Source organism: Ambystoma mexicanum, chromosome 14, assembly GCF_040938575.1.
Source record: "Ambystoma mexicanum isolate Mex_15411 chromosome 14, UKY_AmexF1_1, whole genome shotgun sequence".
Lineage (NCBI taxonomy): Eukaryota > Metazoa > Chordata > Amphibia > Caudata > Ambystomatidae > Ambystoma > Ambystoma mexicanum.
In genome coordinates this window covers 619,868,396-619,892,733 of record NC_090940.1, presented here as the reverse complement: position 1 = coordinate 619,892,733, position 24,338 = coordinate 619,868,396, and the positions used below count along the sequence as shown (strand labels likewise).

Below are 24,338 nucleotides of genomic sequence, written 5' to 3'. Positions count from 1 at the left end.
TGCTATTTGAGCCAGCTGACTCTTTAAGGGTTCGGGTGCGGAGGATACCAAAGTGGATACCTCTTCCCACTGATGGCAATTGTAGCTTGCCAAAAGGGTGGCACTGTTGGCAATCCGTGCTCGATAGGCATACGTGGAGGCAACCTTTCTACCCAAAGCGTACAGTCTCTTATTCTCCTTATCAGGAGGTGCTTCCGAAGAAGCAAGCGGTGTGCCTGCCCTTTTTCTGGTGGTTCTTACTACCAGGGAATCCGGTTTTAATTGGCCCCTAATGTACAGGAGATCGGAGGGTGCAGCCCGGAACAATTTCTCGATGCGCAGGTTAACCGCTCGAGTGAGATTAGGGTTACTAGCGAGGGATCAATCCTACGCTGAATGGATTTTAACAGAGGGATATCCTGAAACGGCTCTCTTGTCTCCTAGGATTTTTTCAGCGAAATCCATGTCTTCCTGGACCCCTTGTGCGTCAATATATAAATGGGCAGCTGTCTTAATCAACCTCTCCTCAATGAGGTACTGGCCATCAACAGGTGTGTCATGTACCGGGGGGTCTTTAGGAATCTGAGAGTCCACCTGCTCCTCCTCCTCCTCCTCCTCCCCCTGTCTGGTCATTCACTAATTGTGGTTCTATTTCATCACAATATGAATCGGGGTGGTATGCATCGACCCTAAAGGAGTCTGTGACCAAGCCTTGAGTTGGAGCATCAGAACAGAGTTTCTTAGCAGGGGGCTGAGAGGCAATAGGTATTGCCTTAGACCCCGAAGGGGCAAAGGTAGCAGGGGTGTTGGAGTAACTATGAAAATAATTAGGGTCCTTATGACATCCTTCTGATTACCCTATCAATGTCAGCTGAGGTCCAGTCTTTAGAGCTAGGAATCACAACATGTTATGGTTCCTCATCAGTGCCCATATCATGAGCAGTGGGAGGAATGAGTTTAACTTTAGTGGTAGGATCTGATACCTTGGACTTCACTATAGATTTAGGGTCTTTCTGCTTCTCCTTATGAACATGGTGTTCTGAAGATGACTTTTTATGTTTTTCCCCCTTCCCATGACTAGGAGTGTTTCGCATTTTTTTGTTGTTATTTTCGTCGAGATTCGGATGTGGTATTCAAGGAAGGATGTTGAATCTCGGGTGTAGACGCTACACGTCTTGGCTGTGTAGGATAGAAGGCGGAATCATCAGACGATCAGGGACTATTGATAGTGCAACACCTTTGTCAACCGAAGACGGTTGGCCTTTGTCATGAGGCGAATGGGAACACCCAGAGGACACAGATTCGTTGGACTGCTCTCTTGGTGTCTTCCGTTGCCGATCGCTCGACATGCGTGTCAAGTCACGGCCGGGGCTGATGTGCTTATTGGAGGTAGTAAGTGTAGTGCTTTTGCCGCCGGGTGTTGTCCCCACAACGTGGCCGCTGGCCAGTCCTTTGGGGTCGGGGACCTGCGCCTCGGTGTCCGAAATCACCCCACTGCCCTCGCCGTCCGATTCGGCGGCGTTGCTGCCATCGCTGAATGGCCCCTCCACTTCCATGGCCTCTAGCTGCCTGGCATAGTGGGCCCAGCGTTTAGTTGAGTGGTCCTTAAGAGTTTTCGGCTTGAAGTGCTTGCAAGCTCGACTGGTAGCCTCGGGATGGTCTTGTGGGAGATACAGATTGTACGTATTGTGCTGGTCTACCCAGGGAAACTTCCTGTTACACTTTGGGCAGAACTTAAATGGAGTACTTTCCATATGTTATAAAATGGCAGAGGGCGAGTATGTGTAGGAAAAAAGGGGGAAAGAAGCTTGTGTGACCACCCCCCACTCTCCCTACTGTACAGGGCCGAGGCCAGAGGCCTTCCAAGGCCCAAAGTCTGTTGTGGCAGTCCTCGACGACTGGTTTCCTCGATCTTCACCGGCGTCGATATTCGGCATAGGGTGGAAGTGAACGGGGAAGTTTTTTAACAGTAATTATAAGTATAAACGGCTAAAGCTAAGGGAACTCCGCAACATGCGTCCGACTAGTATGGCAGAAAAAAACTATCTGAGAGTCCTACACGCGTGAAGGATCATGGGTACACGGGACGTCACACTAGGGATAGTATTACTGGCACGCCCTGGTTCGACGCCCCTTTTCGAGTTTCAAAAAACAAACTGCAATACTCTGCAGCTTCCACTAGATGCCGGCCTATGCATAGCATGTGATCTAAGCAGATCCCACAAGCCTCAGATAGATATATACATACACACACACCGCCCCCCCCCCCCCAGTAGCCATTTTTCCTAACTTGGGAATAAGCGTTTTCGGAACCAGTGTCAATGTTACTATGCACGCCGGCTAAGCAGGCATATATTATTTTTTTGCTGAGACCATTGCTTCCACAAACTATAACTTATTTTGAACCATGAACAAAAGTACTTCTACTACAATATTAGTTTTGTTCCTCCCACGTCAAGACACTGGTCAATAAAAGGGGGTTCCAAACAAGGCTGCAGTAAGATTTAGGAGGGGAGTCATGACAAAAGATCTGGGAGTGAGGGCTCTCACAGAGAAATTTTAATTTAAAAGAAGTCAGTATTAACATCAGAGGTAATTCTAAACAAAATATTATGGTTGGCAGGCACTGAAGTCAAGGAATAGAAAGGGCACGATGCCGGTAGAATGTCAGTTTAAGTGGAATTTCTTCCAAGAGACAGGAATTAACAGCAACGTGCCCAACTCACCATTCCTGTAAGTAACTCGTACAGCAAAGCCCCAAAACTCCACCAATCACAGGCCTCTGTCACCTCAGTGATCCCACACACCTCTGTGGACAAGGAAAGCATGGTTATGACAACAGAACAGAGCACCAACCCTCTCCCAGGTGTGCATTGTGGCTGTTGTAGCAACTGTGCACTCTGCGCTTTTACAGCAGGATTGTTCACTTTTTCACAGTAACTTGGAGCTGGAAAGTTTCTTCGACCTTGAGCCCAGCATGGTTCACCACTCCTAGCAGTACCACTTCTTGTGGAAGTCAAATGGACTAAATTCACAGGCCAGGCAAGGAAACTGAGGTTTCAGAGGAGAGACCTTTAAAACAATGCGAGGGCCAGAGCACAGTCCATATATATTGTTGCACACTGAAGGTGATTTTAGTAGTTTTTTGGGATGTCACTAGTGCCAAAATCGGTTTCCAGTGTTATTTGTTTTTTAATGCAGACTCCAGGCTACAATTCATACTCCTTCAGACACCTGCAAATGACTAATGCCACCAAGTTCCACATCCCGTGTACGTCCCACTTAACCAGATACTGGACAATCTGCCCCCCCCCAAACCCCAGTTTTCTCCCCTGTTGCTTGTAGGTCTCCTGCTGCCCAATTGCCCACCCTCCCCGATTGTTTTCACCCCACTGTACTGATCCCTTGAGACCTGCTTCTCCTGCGGTGTACTCCCACATGTATTGTAAAGCCCTCTGTTACTTACAAAAGCTACATCCATGCTAGGAAAATACCATAATATTAAAAATAACTACCAAGTGTTTTGTGACACTCTTTATGGAAAAATGGAGATAAACAGTTGAGAAGCATAATGTGATGAATCCGCAGGGGTTATCACTCCTTTCCCAGCGGTGACCTCTTCCCATGTGGCCAGGGGCACGGCAGCCACAACCTGATCCCGACCCTGGGGGTGGCTATATGAGGGGGACTGCAGGAGCTGCTGCAGAGCAGCTCAAGGAGGAACAAGAGGAAGGCAGTCGGCGAAAGAAGACACGCTGCGGGAACGCCAGAAGCCAACACAGAGCTCCTGGGCGTTTGCAGCTTTTGAGCGACAACACCAACCTGATGGAAGCCTGATGCGGAGCAGGAGAATGTGCAGAGACCGCAGGAGGTAGAGCAGCTGAAAAGTGAACATGGCGAGACAAGACGAGACACTGATCGCCTGACACCAGCTTGCTGCGGGAAGAAGCAGATATGCCAGCAAGAGCCGGTGAGTCCCCGAAAAGGAAACTGGGATTTTTGGGCGTATGGGCAGCCATGCTGCATGCAAATAATCATTAAGAAAGCAAATCAAGTGTTGGAGACAAAGCCAGTGGGCATTTTGTTGAATGTGAAAACCGAAGAAAAGTAAAAGGCTGATCTGTCTGTGAGTGTATGCAATACGTACTTAAGAAAAGCCCTGGCAGAATAGTATACCAGGCAGTTGCAAGTGTGTTCAAGAAAGCCCTTGCAGGAGAGTATAATGGTACTACCCAATTTGTTTCACTAAAACTGTCCGTATGGACGTTTTGTTCGAACATGGGTAGTAAAGTTTGTTCACAGCCTAATGTACCGAACATTAGGAATGGGGGCTGCGAGGGTGTCCCCCACTCCCTATGTTTGGTATGTTAGGCTTTGGGAGTTGTGGGGCTGTGCCCCGCATCCTTAACAACGGAAGCAGGGGACAAACATTGCCCGGGCCCCGGTTATCAATAAACGGGTCAAAACGGGGGCCTGAGCAGTTTTACTGTGGAAATATGCCTGCAAACAAAAGGTTTGTGGGCAGATCACATACAGACTATAACAGGCAGTTGCAAGTATGTTCAAGAAAGCCCTGGTGAGGAAGTACACCAGGAAAGGACAAACTAAACAGCATAGGAGAAATATCTATCTAAAAGGATCCTGAGAAGGATATATCAGGACCAGCAAAAGGCTGTGTGAAACCAGAAACAAGGAGAGTGAAATTCTGGCAGGAGAGTACACCAGGTATCTGGCAACACATTGACAAAGAGCCAAGTTGTTTTATGTGCTAGTTGTGTCGTGCATAAGAAAACACTCAAGAAATTGATATCTGTGAATATATCACAGAGGGAAGAGAAATCCAGGTGAAGGGAATCACCCTCTGGAATGAGGAATTCTATCCTTCTGGAACTTCTGTGGGAGTTATGCATTTTTCCTTTGTGAACATGTATAAATCCCTCAAGGCCAAAGACACTACCCTTTTCACTTTAGACTTTATTTTGTTAGAATGTGGGGCCCAGAATAGTATGTTGAACACCAGTTTTGCTTTGGACATTATGACATTGGCAGACCATTAACAGCATTTCCTTATCTAGACCAAAGCTAGTGCAGGGACAGAGGCATTTCCCCACCCCCTTTATTTTAATAAAAGTCTTTGACCAAAACCATGAATCTCTTGTGTCCTAGTCACATTCCTGGCTCTTCACAATACCTTCTGTATTGGGATCCTCAAGCATAGTTGGAGAGGGAACAGTTAAAGTATGAATTTGAACCCCATGTTCCAGAAAGTAAGGTTTTCCAGCTGCTAGGAGTTGACCTAATAACTGCACTGACGAGGGAATGGGAAGCCTACTACCTCCTGCCCCTCCTACTAAATTCATGACGAGCAAGAAGGCCAGAAAGCACCACAATCACCCATTTCATTTTGGACGAATCCTCAAATGGACCCATGGTTGATAAATGTCAAGAGGTATCCCCTCAGCCACCACTACCAGCCAAGGAACATACAGACCTATATCCATGTGTGAATGAAGAGCCACAGGTCGCGATTAGAGATACCTGTATGGATAGCTTGGACTAGACACCAAGAGGCCATTTTGGGGACGTCATTAGAGACACGACGACATAGCAGCGTTGGACATGAAGTACACATGTCGTCCCCACTTCAGGACACAAACACTCACTCGAATACATGAAGAACATGAGCATACCATTCTATAGTTAGGAGACAGATACATATACATACTGTCATTGCTTTTATTCTTTTTACCATTAGCCAAATGCAGAAACCGCAAGAGACAAGAGATCCTAAGCACGGCTTGCAGATGCTTACATGCAATTAACCCTATGGAACTGCAGGAGCATCTATGGGACCTGACAGAACCAAGTGTGACTAACCTATATAAATGCAGTATAGAATGGGTACTGTAGAAACCACATTATAAGGTTTAGGAAAATTACAGCAGGCCTCGAGCCTCAGAGCAAGAGACGAGCTGAGCTGATTCAGGCTGCACAGAGAGCAAGGCGCGTGAGCCTGGATCCGCAGCCAAGGCCAACAGATACATTTCAATCCCGAGATGACAAAGGGACCAGCTGCAGAAAGGACTAATAAATCCTCATAATTCAGAGCTGCACACCTCAGATTCGTGGTCTTTGAACATGCGACGTGGCCGAAGCAGACAATGGACAGCGAGCAGTGGTGGAAAAGAAGCACTGGACCCAGGCTACCACACACAGACGGCGACAAGTATGCAACAAGTGTTGCACCGATCCAGAGAGCACCCTCATGAGCCAAGCTAGCACACACAAGTTACAATGCAGACACAGTCATTCTTGTTACCTTGAAGAAGACGTACACAGCAAGCTGAGAACCTTTGCGGATTCCAGGCCCATGGACGTTAGCTCTACCCAATCACAGTTTAGTATCGAAGGGGTGGGTAGCAACGGGCAAGAGCCAACGGCAAGTCCACCACACATAATAATGTTATAGTTAGTGACTCGAGGATGGACCAAGCCAGCCACCTGACATGTGAGGGCCAGTAGAATAGCATCTATAAAAGGTCCACTATAGGTGGTATAATACTCAATACCAAATCATCTGGTCCAATAGGTTTTCTGGAGAAGGGCCCAGGTTGTGACGTCACTCTGACGTAGTTGGGTAGTAAAACCGGCCTGCGAGCCAAGGAAGAGCGAGGATTATCTCTGTTCCTGTGCTGATCCCTGTTGGTTTTGCCTGCAATAAACCAGTTTGAATTGGACGTTGACCGAGTCCTCCGTGTATCCTGGGGGAGGGAGTTGGGCCCTCCAAGTCCGCTAACTTCCAGTGTCCCTCTGGCATATCTGGGAGTCTTCCCCAACAGTATGGCCCCTGAAACAAGGTGTAATTTTACAGTGCGCAATATATTTATTTTTGCTATGCACTATGAGATTTTGAATCATCTTTGAAGCAGTGTGGGGACACTGATTGTAATTCACAAATTCACCACCCCCTTTCCGCTCACCCTCAAGAATCTAGGCAGATCTCCGTTTAGATGAGAGTGTAAATGCCACCCACCTTGCACAGACATGGTAGGCGGCATTCACGAATTGTCTCGTTAGGAGTGTAAATCTACGGAATGCAGATAACGCAGTACCTTGGCTGCACATGGTGAGTATTCATGGTTGGGAATCTCTGCAAGCAGCACATGAAGAACCAATCCTGGTAGAACTACAGCCGCACTGTGCCAAGCTCAGGGTACTTTATGGAAGATCAGGCTGCCACAGATTGTGGCATTAGCAATGGAAGGTGCCGGTGGTGAAATCCACTAAAGATCAAAAAGGCTAGGGATCCCTGGGTCATCCGAAAGCACAAGGATGTTTCTTTTTTAGCAGCCATTTTGGGGCAAAAACGTGACGGTTCCTTGCCTCTGGAATTTTAGAAGGCCATGTACATAATTAAGCCTGGGCATGTTAAAAGCCATCAGTAAAGGGGCAGGGACTTGCCTAATGGTTACAACCTTTTCTAAAAAGGTTAGTCATGCAGAAAATTAACGAGACTTGCGAGTTATCCATGGCAGCATAATCACTACATTGTTTTTGTTAAAGGATTGTAGGTTTGCCATAAACAGTATATTTTTGAGCGATTAACGCATCTTTGACGTACTCACATCTGTAGTGCAAGTAAGGATTCTCTCTTTGAGGCGGGGAATGGTCCAGGGGTATGTCACCTGTGGCTCTCCCACGGTCCCACACAATTGACCTTGCTGGCTAGGACTATCAGGAGTTGTTCTGCAAAACATCAATAGCCAAAAGTTGCAGACCTCTGGTCCAATCCAAATCCCAGTAGGGGATCCACCCACTAGGCCTGGGAGAAGCAGCCCTATTGATCAGGACAATTCCTTAGTTCTCATCTGATCCTGTGTACATGGAGAATGTTGAGTCCCATTGAAGATGTTCTCACCAGCAGATGTATACAGGGTTGGCAAGGCGGCCTTTAGCTGGGGCTGTGTACAGAGATGGTGATCATATTGTAAGTGATCAGAAGACAGAGACTGACAAAGTAGTGGCATATTGGTTGGCATAACCCTTTCTTCATTAAAATGAAAAAGAGAAACCTAACTTTCTCTAATACTAAGAGGAGTTTCCCTGCCTCAACTGAAACGAAGGAATCGGTCAGTAGGTCTGTCCAAAGTAAATAGTCCACGATCCTGTGTCCCAAACTTATTAACGTCCCTTACACTAGCTGCTACACCACTGTTCTTGGTCCAGGAGAGTGGCTCCCTTTTCTTGGACAGTGATTTACAGTTCCTGTGGGTAAGGAAACCGCTGCCTGAGGGAATGGATCCCTTCCCCAGTTTATAGTTCTTTTTCAAGATGTAAATTAAGTATCCAAATGGTGTAAAAGTGTGGAAACCAAAGTTCTCAACTAAACAAAATTCCAATTCGAGCCCTTGGGATTGAGAAAATGAATCTCTTCACTCGGTCTGGCTCAGATTTCTTTGAGTGCCAAGAGAAGGACTCCCTTCTCTTGACTTTCAACTACTACTCAGGACACTGTAGATAGGTTAGGTAATAAGAGGTGTGCTTCTCTTTCTTTGCCATTCTTCACTGATGCTTCACTTGACTTGGCTCTTTATCAGTTACTGTGACTATAATAATCACTTGTTCTACTTGAGCTTCTGTTGTGGGTGCGGGTCCCAGAAACACACTGGTTTCTCTTGGGATTCTGTTCACATGATAACTAGCTTGCCAAGTACTGTGACTATGAAGATCTCGTTGGAGTCCTTGATTAGATTTGTGGGTGTGGATCCCAGACTGCCACTCGGTGCCCCTCCAATTACATCTACCTGGTACACTAGCCTGCCAGGTACTGGCACTATGAAGATTATGTTGGAGGCCTACGGCTTTGGTATGGGTTCTAGACCCGTCCTTCATTATCCTCCCTCCTTTCAGGTGTTCCGCTAACCGTCCCAGTCTCCCTGACCTCTCTGGAGAGCTTACTGGTGGTCTTGGGTTGCCTGCAGGTGCGTTGGGCCTGCTCAGCTTCCCTCTGCTTCTTCCAGGGACTGCAGCGGCTCTGCATGCCTCAATGTTTCTGGGCAGCGCATCTCGGCTTCTCCATGCGCTCCAGCCTTCTCGTTTGGCTGGTTGCCCAGGTATCTGCTGCTCTCTATCTTCAGACCACGACAGACTGGCTAGGGGTGCCTGTGTTTGCAGGCAAGCATCCCACTCTCGGCGTCCAAGCTCCTCCAGCTGAAGAGTTTGAATATTCTGCTTCCTACTGTGAGGGTCTCTCTCTCGCTACAAAGTCCTTCTTCCCTTTTTATGTTAATTTCAGATTTGCGAATCACAAATTGACTATTGCGTTTGTTCTGGTTCGGTGGAGTATTCCACATTACTCTGCACTTCTTCCTCATCCCAGTATTATAGTCATCCCAGGACTGAATGGTCTTCTTTGTCAGTGTTTCTTTGGGAAGTGGCATTGTCTATTCTGCAGATATACATGGAAGTGTGTGGGGTTATTGTGTCCTGTGCAGAATAACAGGGCAAGGGAGGTTGGGGTGCAGGGGAACTATACCGCGTTTCTCCCAAAGTGTCGTCCCTTGTCCCATAGGTGGTTTCCCTCCCGACGAGATCTACCCACCAAGTATCACCCCCAGGGGGACCATCGGGTAGTGGCCTCAACTACCTGGCTTCATGGGAAGGGACTTCTCCGATGGAAGCAGTGATGACATCTTGGAATTCGTCACAGTATTTTCTTAGGAACCTGAACAGCGTCAGTAGAAAATATACCTAGATCCGTATATATAGAGCATAGCGAGGTGTTCTTATCCGAGACTGTGTACATAGCACTATCTGAAGATGTTCATACTTGTGACTGTCCATGGGACTTAACAGGGCGACGTCCTGACCTAGAGCTGCGCACAGAACTGAGTCAGAGCGGTTCTTGCCTGGGACAGTGTCCTAAACATTGCCCACAAGACCATCCACTAGCACCTGTCATCAAGTAAGACTGAACTAACACCTCTCAAATTCCAGAGCAAAAAACACTGAGGCTAATTATTATTTTCCATTGTCCCATCCCTATGGAACAAACTACCAGACTGCATCTCACAACAACCCAAATTTAACACCTTTTTAAAAAAAAAAAACACAATCAAAAGAATGGTACACTCCTAACCTTCAATCACAATCCTAACACACCACCTGCTTCAACCTTGATACAACTAACATTTCACCTGCATGACCCCACTCCCTCCTTCATCTGAACACCCCCGTTTCAACCATGTAAAGACAAACACCCCAGATACCTTCCCCAGAGCCTCTCGTTCCACCTTAGTTAACACTTTCCCCGCCACCACTTGTCTCCCTCCTTCCATCTCCCTTTTACCAAAATAATGCTCACCCGATATGCACGGTCAGACTCCACAGCACTTTTAACTCTAAAGTAAACTGCACTTACTTTCATTCCAACCCTACCCTCCCTTCATCTCCCCTCTCTCTCTCTGCCCACCGACTACCGCCTCCCCCGCTAGGTCCCCTCAGTAATTCGTAAACCTACTCTTGTGCCTTGAAAATAGTTGCTTACTAAACCCAATTATATGTCAATGGTCTGTACATGCCTTTACATGCTGACTGCAACCAGATGACATGGGCACCCTTATATAAGACACCAATAAAAAAAATACATGTGGTGACGTGCTGCTGTGCATATTGGGAAGTCAGGTGTTCTTAGCTGGGGCCATGTAGAAAGAGACAAGATGTTCTTACATGGGTGCTGTGCATATGGAGGAAGGGCGATTTATACTGAAAGAGGAGAGCTTCTCACCTGTGGCTCTGTGTATAGAAATTATATTTTCTTACCTGGGGCTGTGTACAGCTCCTCCAGAGCTCGGTTGCTGAACTGTGGTTCCACCTCTGGCCACTGACCAAAGTAAGTGAGGCAAATGTGACCTGGGGAGGCAAAGCGAGCGAGAGAGTGAAGAAAAGAAAAGAGGAGGTGCCATTAAACACACACAGGGAGGCTGGGAAAGTGAGATTAAGAAGGGAGAGAAAAGAGATCAAAGGTGAATTTATGTCAATATACAAAAAGATGGTTTACCATCAAAGGCGGAACATGCCAGATGTGACATACCTGTGCTGTAACATAAGTGCTCCACTTCAAACATGTGCTCTGTACAGTATTACTAGAAGACAACTGCCCATTTCTGCCCCCGAGTCGCTGGCATCAGGGACTGCACACAGTACAGAGTCTGGAACACAGCACCAGTACCATATCAAACCTCCTCAGAGTGCTGCCGCCACGGAAGCACTATGTAGCACATCTCCAGAGCCTGTGGATGGGCCATGTAGTGCCACTAATAGCAGCCGAGCCTCTAGAAGAAGCCTACCTATATACATAAATACCCCTGACAATGGTGCCATGAGGGCCATGCCCAGACTATACCCCCAACAGGGACATGATGGCCCTCCTTAGGAGTTGGCCGGTCTGGAAATAAAGTGCCAGTAACAACGTATACCAGCAACTTTCCGGACAACTCCAAGTCTGCTGGCAGGTCAGCCCCCACCGGCAGATAAACGCCTGAATCACTGGCATTGGCACGAACGGTGCTGGCGATTCAGGCAATCCCATCCCATGGATTCCTAGAGGACTCCATGGAATGGGGTGTTACCGGCAGCTCCGCCGTCCGTAATATCCCAGTAATACCAAGATTTCAGGCCGCAGGGATGGTACAGTAGTTTACTGGTATACCGGGAAACTCGTAATGAGCCCCATATTCTATCCCTCGAGTCCAACACCAGTAGAGGCCTATTAAGGACCGCTCTAGAGTGCTACCGTACAGTGATACTATATAAAGCATCCTTGGTGCTTACTCTTGCAGCAAAACCATTTGGCATGCCCGTGGAGAACCCAATCAGCGCTGGCAGTAACAGTATCCGATACATTGTTAATGTCTACATTAGAGCTGAAATCATATGGCATGTCTAAATATTCTTCTCCTAGCAGCGACACTCCACGCTCTACGTTCTCAGAGACTGCTGTGAAAATGGCAGTCTTCCCCTCCAGTAGCACTATATGGTCCATCACTAAAATCTGCTCTGGAACTAGCTCTATTTAGAAGATCCCTAAAGTTGCTCCACCCCCTGAAGTGACACTAGGCTGAACTTTTCCAAACGTCTGTACCAGACAAAATGTAGTGCACCCTTATGCAGGGCTATAGGCTGTACAGCTGTATAGCGATCTCAATGGCGATGGCCTTAGATGTTACTGCCCGGAGCCTGCGCCCCCCCCACCCCGGCAACATGTATGGTGAACCTCAGCATTCATGACACATCTAGACACAAGGTGGCTTATCCCAAGTGTCTGATTCAATAGTAAATCCCCAAATTCTACCTCGAGTGGTGGCCCTCCATGGTAGATCTCCAGAGTCTGTTCCAGATAGTGGTTTTTCATTACACATCCCAGTCACTCCCTACCTGCATCATCCAGTAATACATTCCGGGGGTTCAGATCCTGGCACATCACCCCTTGCTGGTGCAGGCCCTCCAGGGCCAGGAGGATTTCAGCTGCCCACTGCTGGATTTGGTGCTCGGGCAGCCCCCAGGGGCCCTGCGCTCCTCTCGTAGTATCTGCTGCTGATGGCGGAGGTGCGGACACAAAGCACCAGCCATCCACCTCAATGTCCGGACTAGCATTGCATGAACCCAGGCCTGGCCCAGTAACCGTGTCCCTTACCAGAGGGGCAGGCACCACAGTGCCATGTGACTCACACGTATGTCTAGTTCCCTGCTCAGTCTTGGGCGGAAGAGTGCCAGCCACCGAACCGGAGATGACTTTCTGGAGTTCCTTCCCACTTAAGGGTCTAAAGTGCAAATCTGTCGACAACGAAGAGCATGATTCTGTACAAGCAAACGGAGCTTCCGGCACAGAGTGGCCATTTGAAGTTTTAATGTCAGCAGGGAGTTTGGTTCCATTGCACGAAACATTCTGAATCACCTCCATCTTAGAAATTGCAGGCTGTGTTCCTGGGATTGCAATGGCGTCAGCGGATATCCTCTGCTTGCTATCTAGGGCAGGAATTCCATCCTGTGGCAAGTTTCCATTGTGACACAGATGTTCATGAGAAGGAACCTTGGCCTGTAGGTTCCTGAAGCTATCCACAAGAGTCTGAGACTCAGGCGACCAAAGATCTTGGTCAGAACGCGTTGCAGGGCTATTCTCCTGGGTAGATTCTCTTTGGCTTATATGGGAGGTCTTGGCAGTAAGGGAGTTGGGATGTGTCACAGTAAACCATGTCTCCTGCCGCCGAGCTGCCTCTTTAATGTCATTTACAGGCCCAATGCAGATTGTGCAAGACGGGATACTGATTTGAGCCCCATGGCCAACAACTGAGGGGTCAAGTGGCGTTTCCCGAGAAGATGATTTGCTGGTATACTCCTCCCAACTTCCTGATTGGTTGGAAGCAGAACTGTGGCTTTTTCCTGGACTTAGGTGGTCACTATCAGGTGAAGATAAATTGCTTGTTCGTGATGCATCATCCCAGGTGCTCCTTCCTTCCCAGTTCCAGCAGCTCTCTCCTTGCTCTAGTCCGGTGCTAATGCTCGGGGTGGTGTAACTGTTCTTTAATTTGACGGTCTTTCGAAAAGGACTGGAGCATTCTGGGTATTCCTTCCCTCGTTCCATGTCGTGATGAAGCTGTCTCCGGAGGTGGGACCAGAGCTTCCCCCCTGTATCAGAGAGAAAATGCAGAACTGAGGTGACATGAACAGGAGGTGGGGGGAAAAGGTTCACAGGTCAAGTGTGGAAGCATGAAGCGAGGGAGAGGAGAGAGGCGTACATGTTATGCCAGTCAGTGAATAAGCCAGTAGGTGAATAAGCATGAGAGATTGAGAGATTTAGTGTCAGAGGGCGAGTATGTGGTTCAATGGGTGTGTGTGTGTGTGGGTGAGGGAGACTGTGGGTGATTAAGTGTGGGGAGCAGATCAGTTAGATATGGCGTGGCTGTGCTTGAGCAGGTGGGCGAGTGTCGCTAACCGAGTTAGCGATTGAGTGTGTAAATGAGTGGGTAGGGAAAGGGAAAAAAAAAGGAAAAAAGAAAAAGTACAAGAATAGGTGCGAGTGAGCAGTTAAGTGGGTGGCTGTTTGTGCTCTAGGCAGTTAAGTTATGCGAGTAAATGAAGCATTTTGTTTGAGTAGGTGACCAAGTGAGTATGAGAGCATATGGACAGCTTTTACACCATATCTAAAAGAAAAGAAGGGGATGGCTGGAAGGCTTAGAATTGCTCTAAACCTCCAGAGCATCATTTTGCAGCATGCCAACCCATTACAGAAGAGAAAAGACCATTTGCAAATCAGTCTTGGTCCCACCCCAATAGACAGTCCAGCTCAAACTGCCAATACAGATCCCTTCTGTACAACACCACCATGAAAAAGTAAAGAGGGGATGGTTGTTGAGATGGGTTCATAACTTTCCAGCCATCAACTTCAGTTTTGCAATTTTTCCACAATATGAGACCGGTGGGGGGGGGGCTCAGGAGTAAGAGGTCACAATAAGCATCTAAAAGTGGGATCAGGAAAGATGACTCTCGCCAGTACGAAAGAGGAGTAGAGCAGCAGGGGCTCTGGCCTTTACCTTCGTCTGGGGAGCAAAGTTTGAAATCTTGTTGTCAATTCTTTACTTGAGAGCACCACAGGACTAGGGAGTCCTTTTGTGGGCATGTGTGATATATTTTATTTATATTGCGCCCATACACAAATGTTTCAGAGCGCAACGAGGCGAGGGGAGACCAGGGAGGACAAAACAACGATCTTACTCGGCCCAGTGACATTGAGAATGTGCAAGGGGATAGGGAAGGGGGCAAGTGTGAGGGGCAGGAGAGGGAGTGGAAAGTGGTGAACACGTCATAGCACAGTCGTAGGGCGGCCAGAAAGTGGTAAGTGTGAGAATAAACTGTAGACAACAGGTGTCTAAGTGCTGGAAGGGGACTGTAGGGTAGCAGATACAGACCCAATTGCAAGGGTTAAAAAAAAATAAAAAAAATAAAATAAAAAAACAGGCGCTACCTCCAAGGGTTGCCATGAGGCAGTGTGGGTGTGTGGCTGGGATGGCAGGGATCTGGGCCTGAAATCAGCGGGTAACCAGGTGCCTGGTGCCAAAGCAGACAGATTAGCAGGGGAGAGGAAGAGCGAAGGCAGAAGCAAAGAGCAAGGTCTTGAGGTGCTTCCGGAACCAAAGATGGTTTTCCTTAAGTTTCAGAGAGGGAGACTGTTCCAGAGGGAGGCCCAAGCAGATGAAAGGGATCTACCCCCAACTCGTTGTTTGGAGAAGCGACTGACCCTGAGGGAGTTGTAGATGGAGCAAAGAGCTTGAGTAAGAGTGTATTTACGGAGGAAGAGTTAAAGGTATTTTGGACCCAGGCCCCAGAAAGCGTTGTGGACAATGCAAAGGGCCCTGAATGTAATCCTTGCAGCCACTGGGAGCCAATGAAGAGATTTCAGGGCTGGAGAGATACGATTCCAGGGCTTGAGGCCAAGGACAAGTCTCGCAGTGTGACGGATTTCAGGCCATTTCCATCCCCCTCCCCCCCCCCCAATCGATCCCAAATAGGGAGTCGTACCAAACTGTTTCCACCCTATGGCCCTTGACCACGGATGCCCAAGAAATAGTGAGCCAATTAGATAGTAGGTCCAAGAAGCTGTCACTTGTCTCTTGTACACAGAGAGTGGGGAGCTTTGGTGTTTGGTACAGACAGTCTCAGGTAGTGGTCAGGGTCCTGTAACTCAACTATCACTCCCGAGACCACTTTCAGCTTCCTGTCATGACCTCTGACACCCAATCCTCTTTAACATTCATATTGTGATTTCTTAACCCTACACCCACCCAAACACATGCTGTGATCTCTTTTCCTGAGCCTCTTCCAGTCTCCTGCTGTGTGTGGCCTTTTAGTAGCCTTGAGGAAGTGCTTTATGCATGAAACGCACGTCGACTGACAATTGTGACCAAGAAAAATCACTTTGACTGCAATTTGCTGGCTTGTCAAACTGGTGAATATGTGAGGGTGCATATGAATGACATCAGCTGAAAACCTTCCCTTTGTTCGATGTTACAAGGAGAGTAGGCAGGTGCTCCAATATCCAGCAAAGGATTCGCTGCCGTCTCGCAACTATCAAATGCTCCTGAAGGCTCAGAAGTGGACGGCCGTGCGATGGCCACATGCAAGGGATAGCTCGGAGGCCGCGCTATGAGGTTCGTTGCCGCTCAGCAGTGGTTATGCAACTGTAATCTGGTAGATTGTCGACAAAAGTAAGAGGATTCGGTGGATATATAAAATATACCAAACAGCCTGAAGCATAAAAGTGTGAAAAGAATTGGGGGCAAGAAAGGGTACATTTAGGCGCGATGTACAGTTTGTGAGTAGAGAGACAGTAGCGCACGGGCAGGATACCCGCAAATCATCAGAGCAGACGAATGGTGGCACTGACCCTGCACATGCTGCAGCCGCAGGAAGATGGAGTCCTCGCTGACGTAATAGCGCAAGAGCTTCACCATGTAGGGCACTCCCTGTGGAATGATAGTCTGCTGCCCCCTTCGCTCCATGTGCGACTTGAGAAGACTCTGGAAGAGACAGGAACATTCCAATCAGAAGACATTGCGGAACAGGCCTGCCCCTCAGCCTTCCTACGCAAGCAGCCCAACCAATGAAACCCAACTGAACTCTGGCATGCCCCGTTAGACACAAACCGAGTACCAAACTGGGCCTCCCAACAGTATACATCTATCCTGGCCTGCAGCTAACGTTGCAGGTTGTGTAAGGTGGGATAAGGGGAAGGGTACTGTCAATGTGCACCAATAGTGAACACACTGTACTGGATCTCCAATGTCAGTAAATCACATCACTCTGGACTAAGGTTTCTCATTTTTGCACAAAAACAGTCAGTTATTTTGCAAACAGAAAAAGCAGTTCTCCTCGTTGGCACTGCATGCTGTCATTCAGACCATACTGGCCAATCGTTGCACAGACTGGCAGCATGCAAGGGGGGGGGGGGGGAGGAGGGGATTTCTCTTTAGAGGACTGTGAACATGTGGCTCAGGGCAGCAGCAATCACTCAAGCAGCCATTTCGGTTTGGGTTTATATTTATATGTGCATTTTGAATGAAAAATAAGAGATATTAATTTGATGTTAAACCCCCATTGGCATAACATACAAAAAAAAGTAGCAATTTGAAAATGCTGCCATGTGTAGTAAAGGTGTCAATGGAATGTGCTAAAAGAGTGTGTTTGTATGCGAGTGTGTGTCTGTATATACATGTGTTTTTAACCATAAAGAAGCTGTGACAAACCCACCTGTCTAGCTCTGTGGACCCTTGGGGATGTGACTCACGAGGCAGGGTGCCACCACGAGCTACTGGATGTTGGGTCCAGAGGCAGAATGTGGCAAATCCCAGGGTCTGCATTGCTTGGCAGTGGTTAACCACAGTGCTTCAGGCCAGTCTGGACCCTCCCCAAAGCATCAGTCCACTAGGGCAGCTTCATTCTAAAAACCTTATACCTGCCCAAACCTTTGGGGGGAGGGGGAACCCTGCAGGGTAATGAGAAAGCAGGCACTAAACACATGAGAAAGCCTTCCACCTTTTCCAAACAGGCCTGCAGTTACAGCAAGGAATACAAATGTAACAAACTCATTTGGAGCATCAGGGACGTCTTTACACTACTTAAAAGAAAAATGCAATGAATCCGAGTAGCCTGCCAATGTAATGTCGCTAGCCAGCAACTTTTCAACCAGGCATTGCATCAAAGTGAAACCCAAAGTGCAGAACCTGTGTCTCTTGCCAGGCAGTTTCCCTTCCGGAAATACAATGCATCATGTTTCTATTCAGTAAATGAAGAGTGTAGAAAGCTTGCCCTGGGTGTTTCCAGTATTAAATTAGCACACTGAGAAAGCAGAAGGAACAATTCTGAAATCCAAAATGGCGGATAGCCCATATATAGGCTTGGTCCAATCCCAAATCAGCCCAATGTGCACTCAAAGAAGCCAGCCAACTACAGCGCTCACTCATTCATCACTTAGAGGTGTAGATCTTCAGTGAAATGCACACTCAGGGGGAGGAGGGAACAGACTCTAAAAGGTAACCAGCCCCAGTGGCAGAGTGAAGGCTGCCGAGCAAGAAGCGCGTGTTTGGAGCTGACTGTAGAGCGCAGGAAAAGGAGTGGGCTAAAGAATATCTACACGGGAGAAGAAGGCAGTGAGATCCGAAAGGAAGAAAATGGCAGCAGAAACAGGAGTCGTGGAGGTAGGGGGAGAAGGAAAGGCCGGTGGTAAAACCTGGAGTGGAGCCACGGGAGGTGATAACAGAGGAAGGAGGTACACATCTGCAGTTGAGTGTAAGGAGAGGGTGGTGTAGAAAGCGGTAGGAGAGTTGGACTAGAGCCTATTGTGTAGAGGGAGACTGAGCTCAAGCTCAGCTAATGATGGAAGAGCAAGCCAGTGAAAAGAGCAGAGCAAAGTGGTATAGAGGTGGTGATGGGAAGAGCAGAAGCAGTTAGTACAGAGCAGGTGAGGGCAGAAAAAGCAGGCCAAACTGTTGGTGAGGAGACGGTGAAGGAGGACGAGGAGGAGGAGGTGATCAGAGAGACATTTTGGAGTGAAGAATATCAGAGGACAAAGAATATTATAGTGAGGAAGATCAGTCATAGGGAAAAGGGAAGGGTGGGGGGAGAAGAGGACCTTAGAGAAACCGGACCTTTATTGAAATGCTGCTCAGTGATATTGCACTGAGCAGCGGAAAGAAGTTAGACACAACAGGAAGGTGCTGTAGGGCCAGGTCAGACTCTATATAAGCCCAAGGGCTGGGAGGAGGCTCCAGCTGGAATTACTGAGGTTAGTGGTTGCTCAGAAAGAGACCGGGATGAACAAGAGGCTCGTTTGGAGGAATAAGGAGCGATCCTTCTGCCTCTCTCCTGTCCGCCACCTACGCTGGCTGGCAGGAGACTTGGAAGGCCTTAAATAACATCGGAGACTTGGTTAGCCAGGAGCTAGGTCATCCTGGAAGGACTTCATCTATGCTCTCTTGAGCAGAAGTGCTTGGAATTCTCTTGAACCCAAACACATGGGAGGGGTAATATAACTCCTCTGGAACCTATGATATGATAGGTTATTTATAACGCGCTTAATACCCAGAGGTTTCTAAGCGCGGACCCAGGGATCGAACCTGTGTTGCTCTGCGTCGTCTGGGTTCCAAGGCGAGCATGTTGCCGCCAAGCTATCCTCCGAGAAGATTATTACCTATAGAAATAATACTCCGGGGAACTGTGAAGGTTAGAACCGCCGGTACACTGCCCAACTCACGATGAGGCCCACAGACTTTTACAGTCGCATGGGCCTAGTTACATCTTTTTGTTTGAAATTCTTTTTATTTGGCTTCTGGAGCATTTCAGATTTAAGAGATCTACTGGTAGACGTTTAAATCCATTTCACGAGACAAGAAAAATACCTTTACGACGACTTTGAAAAAGGATTTGCAAATAACGCTTTGTGCTTTTTTCACTTACATTTATTCAAGCCCCGTTAAGTTCCAAGCTCTTACAGCACGGACCAGGTGTTTCATAACACTGTCTGTACACATTCTGAGGAAATACTGTGTGCATTAAAAATGTTACACCTCAGGAGCGAGCTCTTTAATATTGCAGAAACCATCCTTCTCCTTTTTAAGCAGTGAAACACTCATGGTAAGTCTAGAACAAATAATAAAGCAGATGCAGCCTTGCCTATAGGCTCATTGGGAAATTTGCTAAGGGATAGGACACGTAGGACAGAGAATGGTCAGTGGTTATGATTAATTAAAACCCTTCCGTTGCTCTACATAGGATGGGTAGGCCATGGGGTTGGAAATAAATATGAAACAAAACCTGTTAATTGCTAACAGGAGACCCCCTAACGCACTCCTGTGGGGATATAAATCCCGTAGTAACTCTTACAAAGATGTTCTGGGACAAAAAAAAAAAAACACAACAGGTGTGATTATTACACAAATTCAATATGTTTGTTGAATAATCATTACATTTCCAGCAAAAGGTGTGTGTATGTGGAGATACCTATTGCCAAAAAACAGACACTCCACTGGTTTCAATCTTCATTTTTTTGTATATAAATCACAAAGATAAATAAAGAGGAACATCAATTCTAATACACCATTGACATCACAGTTTCACAATTCAAAAATTAGCACATAATCCACTTCAAATGTGGTGGTGACGTACATGGTTGTGTTGTTGTCAAACAAAGATGTAATCACATTTCCGTAAACATTCCAAGTCTGTGGTCTGACTCTAATAGGCTTCTTTGTGTGTGTGCCGATGCGTTTCGGATATAATCCGACCTCAGGGCCTGGTGCCTATTGTTCTATATAAAGTTTGTTTCCATTTTCAATGTTGTCACTCATGTGAAATCTGAAAATAAATGTTGAAGGGTCTTTTAATATTCCATTACTGAATAGATGTCTAAATGTACTGCCGGCCGTGTATCATCAAACATTACTAATAGGATCTTAGCCGGTGCATCGGTTTAAATCCAAGAAGTCCTAGTTCCCAGATCTCTGCTCTGAATTAAGATGGGGGTGGATTCCCATGTCGGGTAAAGTGACATTGTCAAGCAAGTTGCTGCAGGATGCTCGCCTGTAGCAATGAAGCCGTCCCGCGAACGCTGTACAACGTGTGTACTACATGGTTGCCGGGTGAGGCCCGCGCATGCGCAGTGTGCCATTAGGCCGCCATCTTGGTGTGGGATTACGTTGCAAAAGCAATGTTCTTGGTGTAGGATTGCCTTACGTATGCAAAAAACAACGTTCATGGTGTGAGATAACATTGCAAATGCAATGTCCTACTACAATGCAGCTTCACAGATTAGTAAGTGTGCAGCCACCCAATGATCTGGTGGGTCATGATTGTGTGCGTTGAAGAAATGATGGGTCACGACTGTGTGTTGAAGCACTTATGGGTACATTACAAATGACAGGGGGTGGGGCACGCTCCCGAACAAGGCCACGGGGTTGGTCCTGAGCTTGCTCTGCCTGTTGTCCCGAGCTTCACCTCATAGAAGTTGCTCAGAGGCTGAAGCACATCTGGGCTTTGTGACAAAGTCGTTCATCATAAGCAGGGGAGAGAGGAAGGATTGAGGCGAAAAGGTGTTGGAGAAGGACGAGAGCAGAAAGGTGGAGGGACAGGGAGCGATCAAGGACAGGACTAAGTTGCAGGAGGGACAGAGGGGGGAATTAGGGAAGAATAAAAGCATGAAGAGGTGGAAAGAGGTTAAGAGGGAGGAAGGATGATGTCACTTTATGTAGGGAGAAGCTGCAGATGGAGAAGGAACCAAGTGGTGGAGGCGGTGGACCAAAAAGCCGAGAGCAGAAAAACAGCATTGGCCAAAGGCAAAAGGACCAATGACAGAAGGGGGTTGTTGAGGGGCCCGACAGCAAGATCAATGTGGCTAAAGCTTGGGACAAGCTGGAAAGAAGTGCCAGAAAGGTGTAGTGCAGCATTGTCATCCTAGGCCTATACATTGGGGGCCCAAGCAACCAAGATACCACATAGGAGAGACTGAGAAAGAAGTGCGAGGTAGCCCAATCTGCTTTTTGATGGGTCTAACGAGCCCACACAGGGAAATCAGACTTGTTTTTCCAGAACCAGTTGAGCCTGTGATGGGCTCAAAAGATTCATCCCATCCATGGTGGGCTCAACACGATGGCGAGCAAGTGAAGGGTGCAATAAGAAGCGGAACATGTGGAAGCCTCAAAAGAACCACTCAAGCCTGTGGTGGGCTCAAGAAAACAACCAAGCCTGTGGTGGGCTCTGAATAAGTGCCAAACTCAAAATCATAACATACCGCACTTGGCGGGGGTGGTGCAGCAATGACACATCCTCAAGATTAATCTGCCACAGGTGGGTGGGACATCTCATCCAGAAGCCAAGTGTACAATGGCCAGAAGGGTCAGCGTTCACCGGGAGGATCGCTACAGGAACTGCAAGAGACTTTGGGCAAAGCCTTGTCCACAATCCAACCAAAAGCACAAACTGGCAGTGTGGGGCCGTTGGGACTCTGATGTAGATTGGAATTTGTTGTAGATTGACAATTGAGGCTTAAATACCCTGCTCACCCGTTTTGTTAATCTCCACCCTTTTCAACACGTTTTCAGAGAAGTTCTTTGTTTGGTTATATGCCCGCTATAAACCCTGCCTTTAAACTAAATGAAAGCCTCTTTGATACCATATATTTGAGGCTTAATTTACCTGCTGATCCCTCAGTCTCCGATAACTCGCTTGGGTTCCCACGCAGAGGGGAGGTGGGCTGGCAGTTCAGGCTGCACTGCCCCATTGGTTTGTAAATGTTCCCACCCCCCTCAATTCTGTAACGGCACAGGGAAGCTGAAATAGGATTGAGTTTACCGCCTCACAGTAACGCCAGTGGTTAGGAGCACCAAATCAGAAAGACCACGGCCCCTCATACTTTTGGAAAATGTTGAATGCTTGGGGGTTCACTGCAAATGTGGAGGGAAGAGTTGTACCTTAAGGACAAAAGTGTCTCCTGTGCAGGGATCCTGGACTAACTGTACCTGGAAGGGAAGAAACAAAATCAGTTATTGGTGGGAGAACTCAATTTCACTGCTGATCCCTCCTTCTTATCCCCACGCCTCCAGTGTGCGTCATCCGCTTAATCACACAATTCCACTCCTGTGCTTCCCCCACATCTAATCTCCCAACCCCACAGCATCCACACAGGTTTCTCCTTTTTCTTTCATTGTGTCAGGACCAAATCTATGGTCTTTCACACACACAAAAAACCCACAATATACATAAAACATTTACATTTTATAATATTCTTATATATCATTCTCATCTCTGGTCACTTCTGATCAAGATTAAAAGACAAAAAAACAATATCAAAATACAATTATTTCAAATATTAAAATATGGTGAATACAGACAACTCAATACATGCTCTAAAATATACATTTCATCTAGTTTCTAAAATGTCTATTTCATATAACATCCTCACAACTTCTGTGGTTAAAAACAATTCTTGTCCTGTGCTCACTCGGTTCTATACATCTTCTATGGAGGGACAAGAATTCTGACTAAAGAAGCGCCTCAGATATTTCGATCTTACTTCTACTAACGAGGGGCATTCAACTACTAGGTGTTGAAGATCTTGCGTTATACCTGGAGGTTTGCAGTGATTTACGGAAGAGTAACATCTGGATTATGATCCTTAGTACGAAAGTGTAGAGAAAGCGAATGCCTCTGCAGGAAGTCCTGCCCAGATTCTGCCCATACGTTGGAAACCGAAATTGCGACATGTGCAACGCCAGTAATGGTACCGATACCATCAAGAGCCTTTGAGACAAGGTATCCACTTAGAAAACCCTGCATGATGCATCCCCGAAAAGATGATGGTCCGCTGAGGGAGATCCCTGAAGAAGTGTGAAGATGTGAAAAGGAAAGGCTGGTGACATCACAAGAGAGGAGGGTGACACACTGAGAAGGATGACCAAGGAAGAGAATGCATAGATGATATAGAATCTGATGGCAAAGTAAAGAATCAAGAAGACTTTCATGTGTGGAATGAAGTTTGTAAATGTGAAGAAGCACTGCAGAAAATGCAAGCCGTTACTGTACAAACGCCGTAATGCAAGTAGATTAAGTAATTGTACAGGCTGGCTATATGTAGTAGACTGCAGGCAGTGCTCTATAAATATATTATATATAAATAAATATATTTATAACATTCGATGCCACAATTTTAGTAAGCTCAATCTGTGAAGAAAGGAGTATTGATAGCTGTGGATGTGTGTTGCAGCAAAGAATAAGCCGAAGCTCGAAGATTGACTAAAGGAAGACTGCTTGGCCTGGTGTCAATGGCTAAGGCCAGCCAAAAACTGTTATCAGTCCTTGAAGAACAGTGAATGTGAGCTGCCGAGGCATCCCTTGTTAAGTTGCAAGGAGAAAACACCATGAGCGCCATGTTTCTTCATTTAAGACAATTAGATAGTATAAAATGAGCAGATTCACGGTCTCCGATCACATGTGTCCAAGATGGAAATAGACATGGGCATGCAAGCCTGAACCTTGATAAGAACGTGCTCACAATCCCTTATATTCCCAGAGATGAGAAGCTACTACAAGGCCAAGTCCAAAGACAATCTGAATGGGAGACGGCATGAGTGATGAGATGATGGGCTAATTGGGTGGGGAGGTGCGGTCAAGTCCACCCATCAGCACCTGGGGTACCACGAAGGGCCTTATAGTTTGAGAGCCAATGATATATCATGTTTCTAATCACTGTTGAAGATCACTTGCACTAAGGTAGGGTATGAGTTGCCCATCTGACTAGAGACCCAATCACAATC

General features: G+C 47.1%; 1 protein-coding gene across 4 annotated transcripts in view; it reads right to left on the bottom strand.

Annotated features, from left to right (window-relative positions):
- RPS6KL1 (ribosomal protein S6 kinase like 1) overlaps window positions 1-24,338 on the bottom strand; it is a 100,713-nt gene that overhangs the window by 30,606 nt on the left and 45,769 nt on the right. Inside the window, exons 5-9 of one of the 4 annotated variants that reach the window (XM_069638066.1) lie at window positions 22,497-22,544; window positions 16,421-16,553; window positions 12,415-13,665; window positions 10,801-10,890; window positions 2,706-2,788 (exon numbers count right to left, since the gene is read on the bottom strand). In XM_069638066.1, coding sequence (XP_069494167.1) covers window positions 2,706-2,788; window positions 10,801-10,890; window positions 12,415-13,665; window positions 16,421-16,553; window positions 22,497-22,544 — 1,605 coding nt within the window. Of the gene's footprint in view, window positions 1-2,705; window positions 2,789-10,800; window positions 10,891-12,331; window positions 13,666-16,420; window positions 16,554-22,496; window positions 22,545-24,338 lie in introns of those variants that run through there. The other 3 variants (XM_069638068.1, XM_069638067.1, XR_011283806.1) reach the window with 3 other exon arrangements.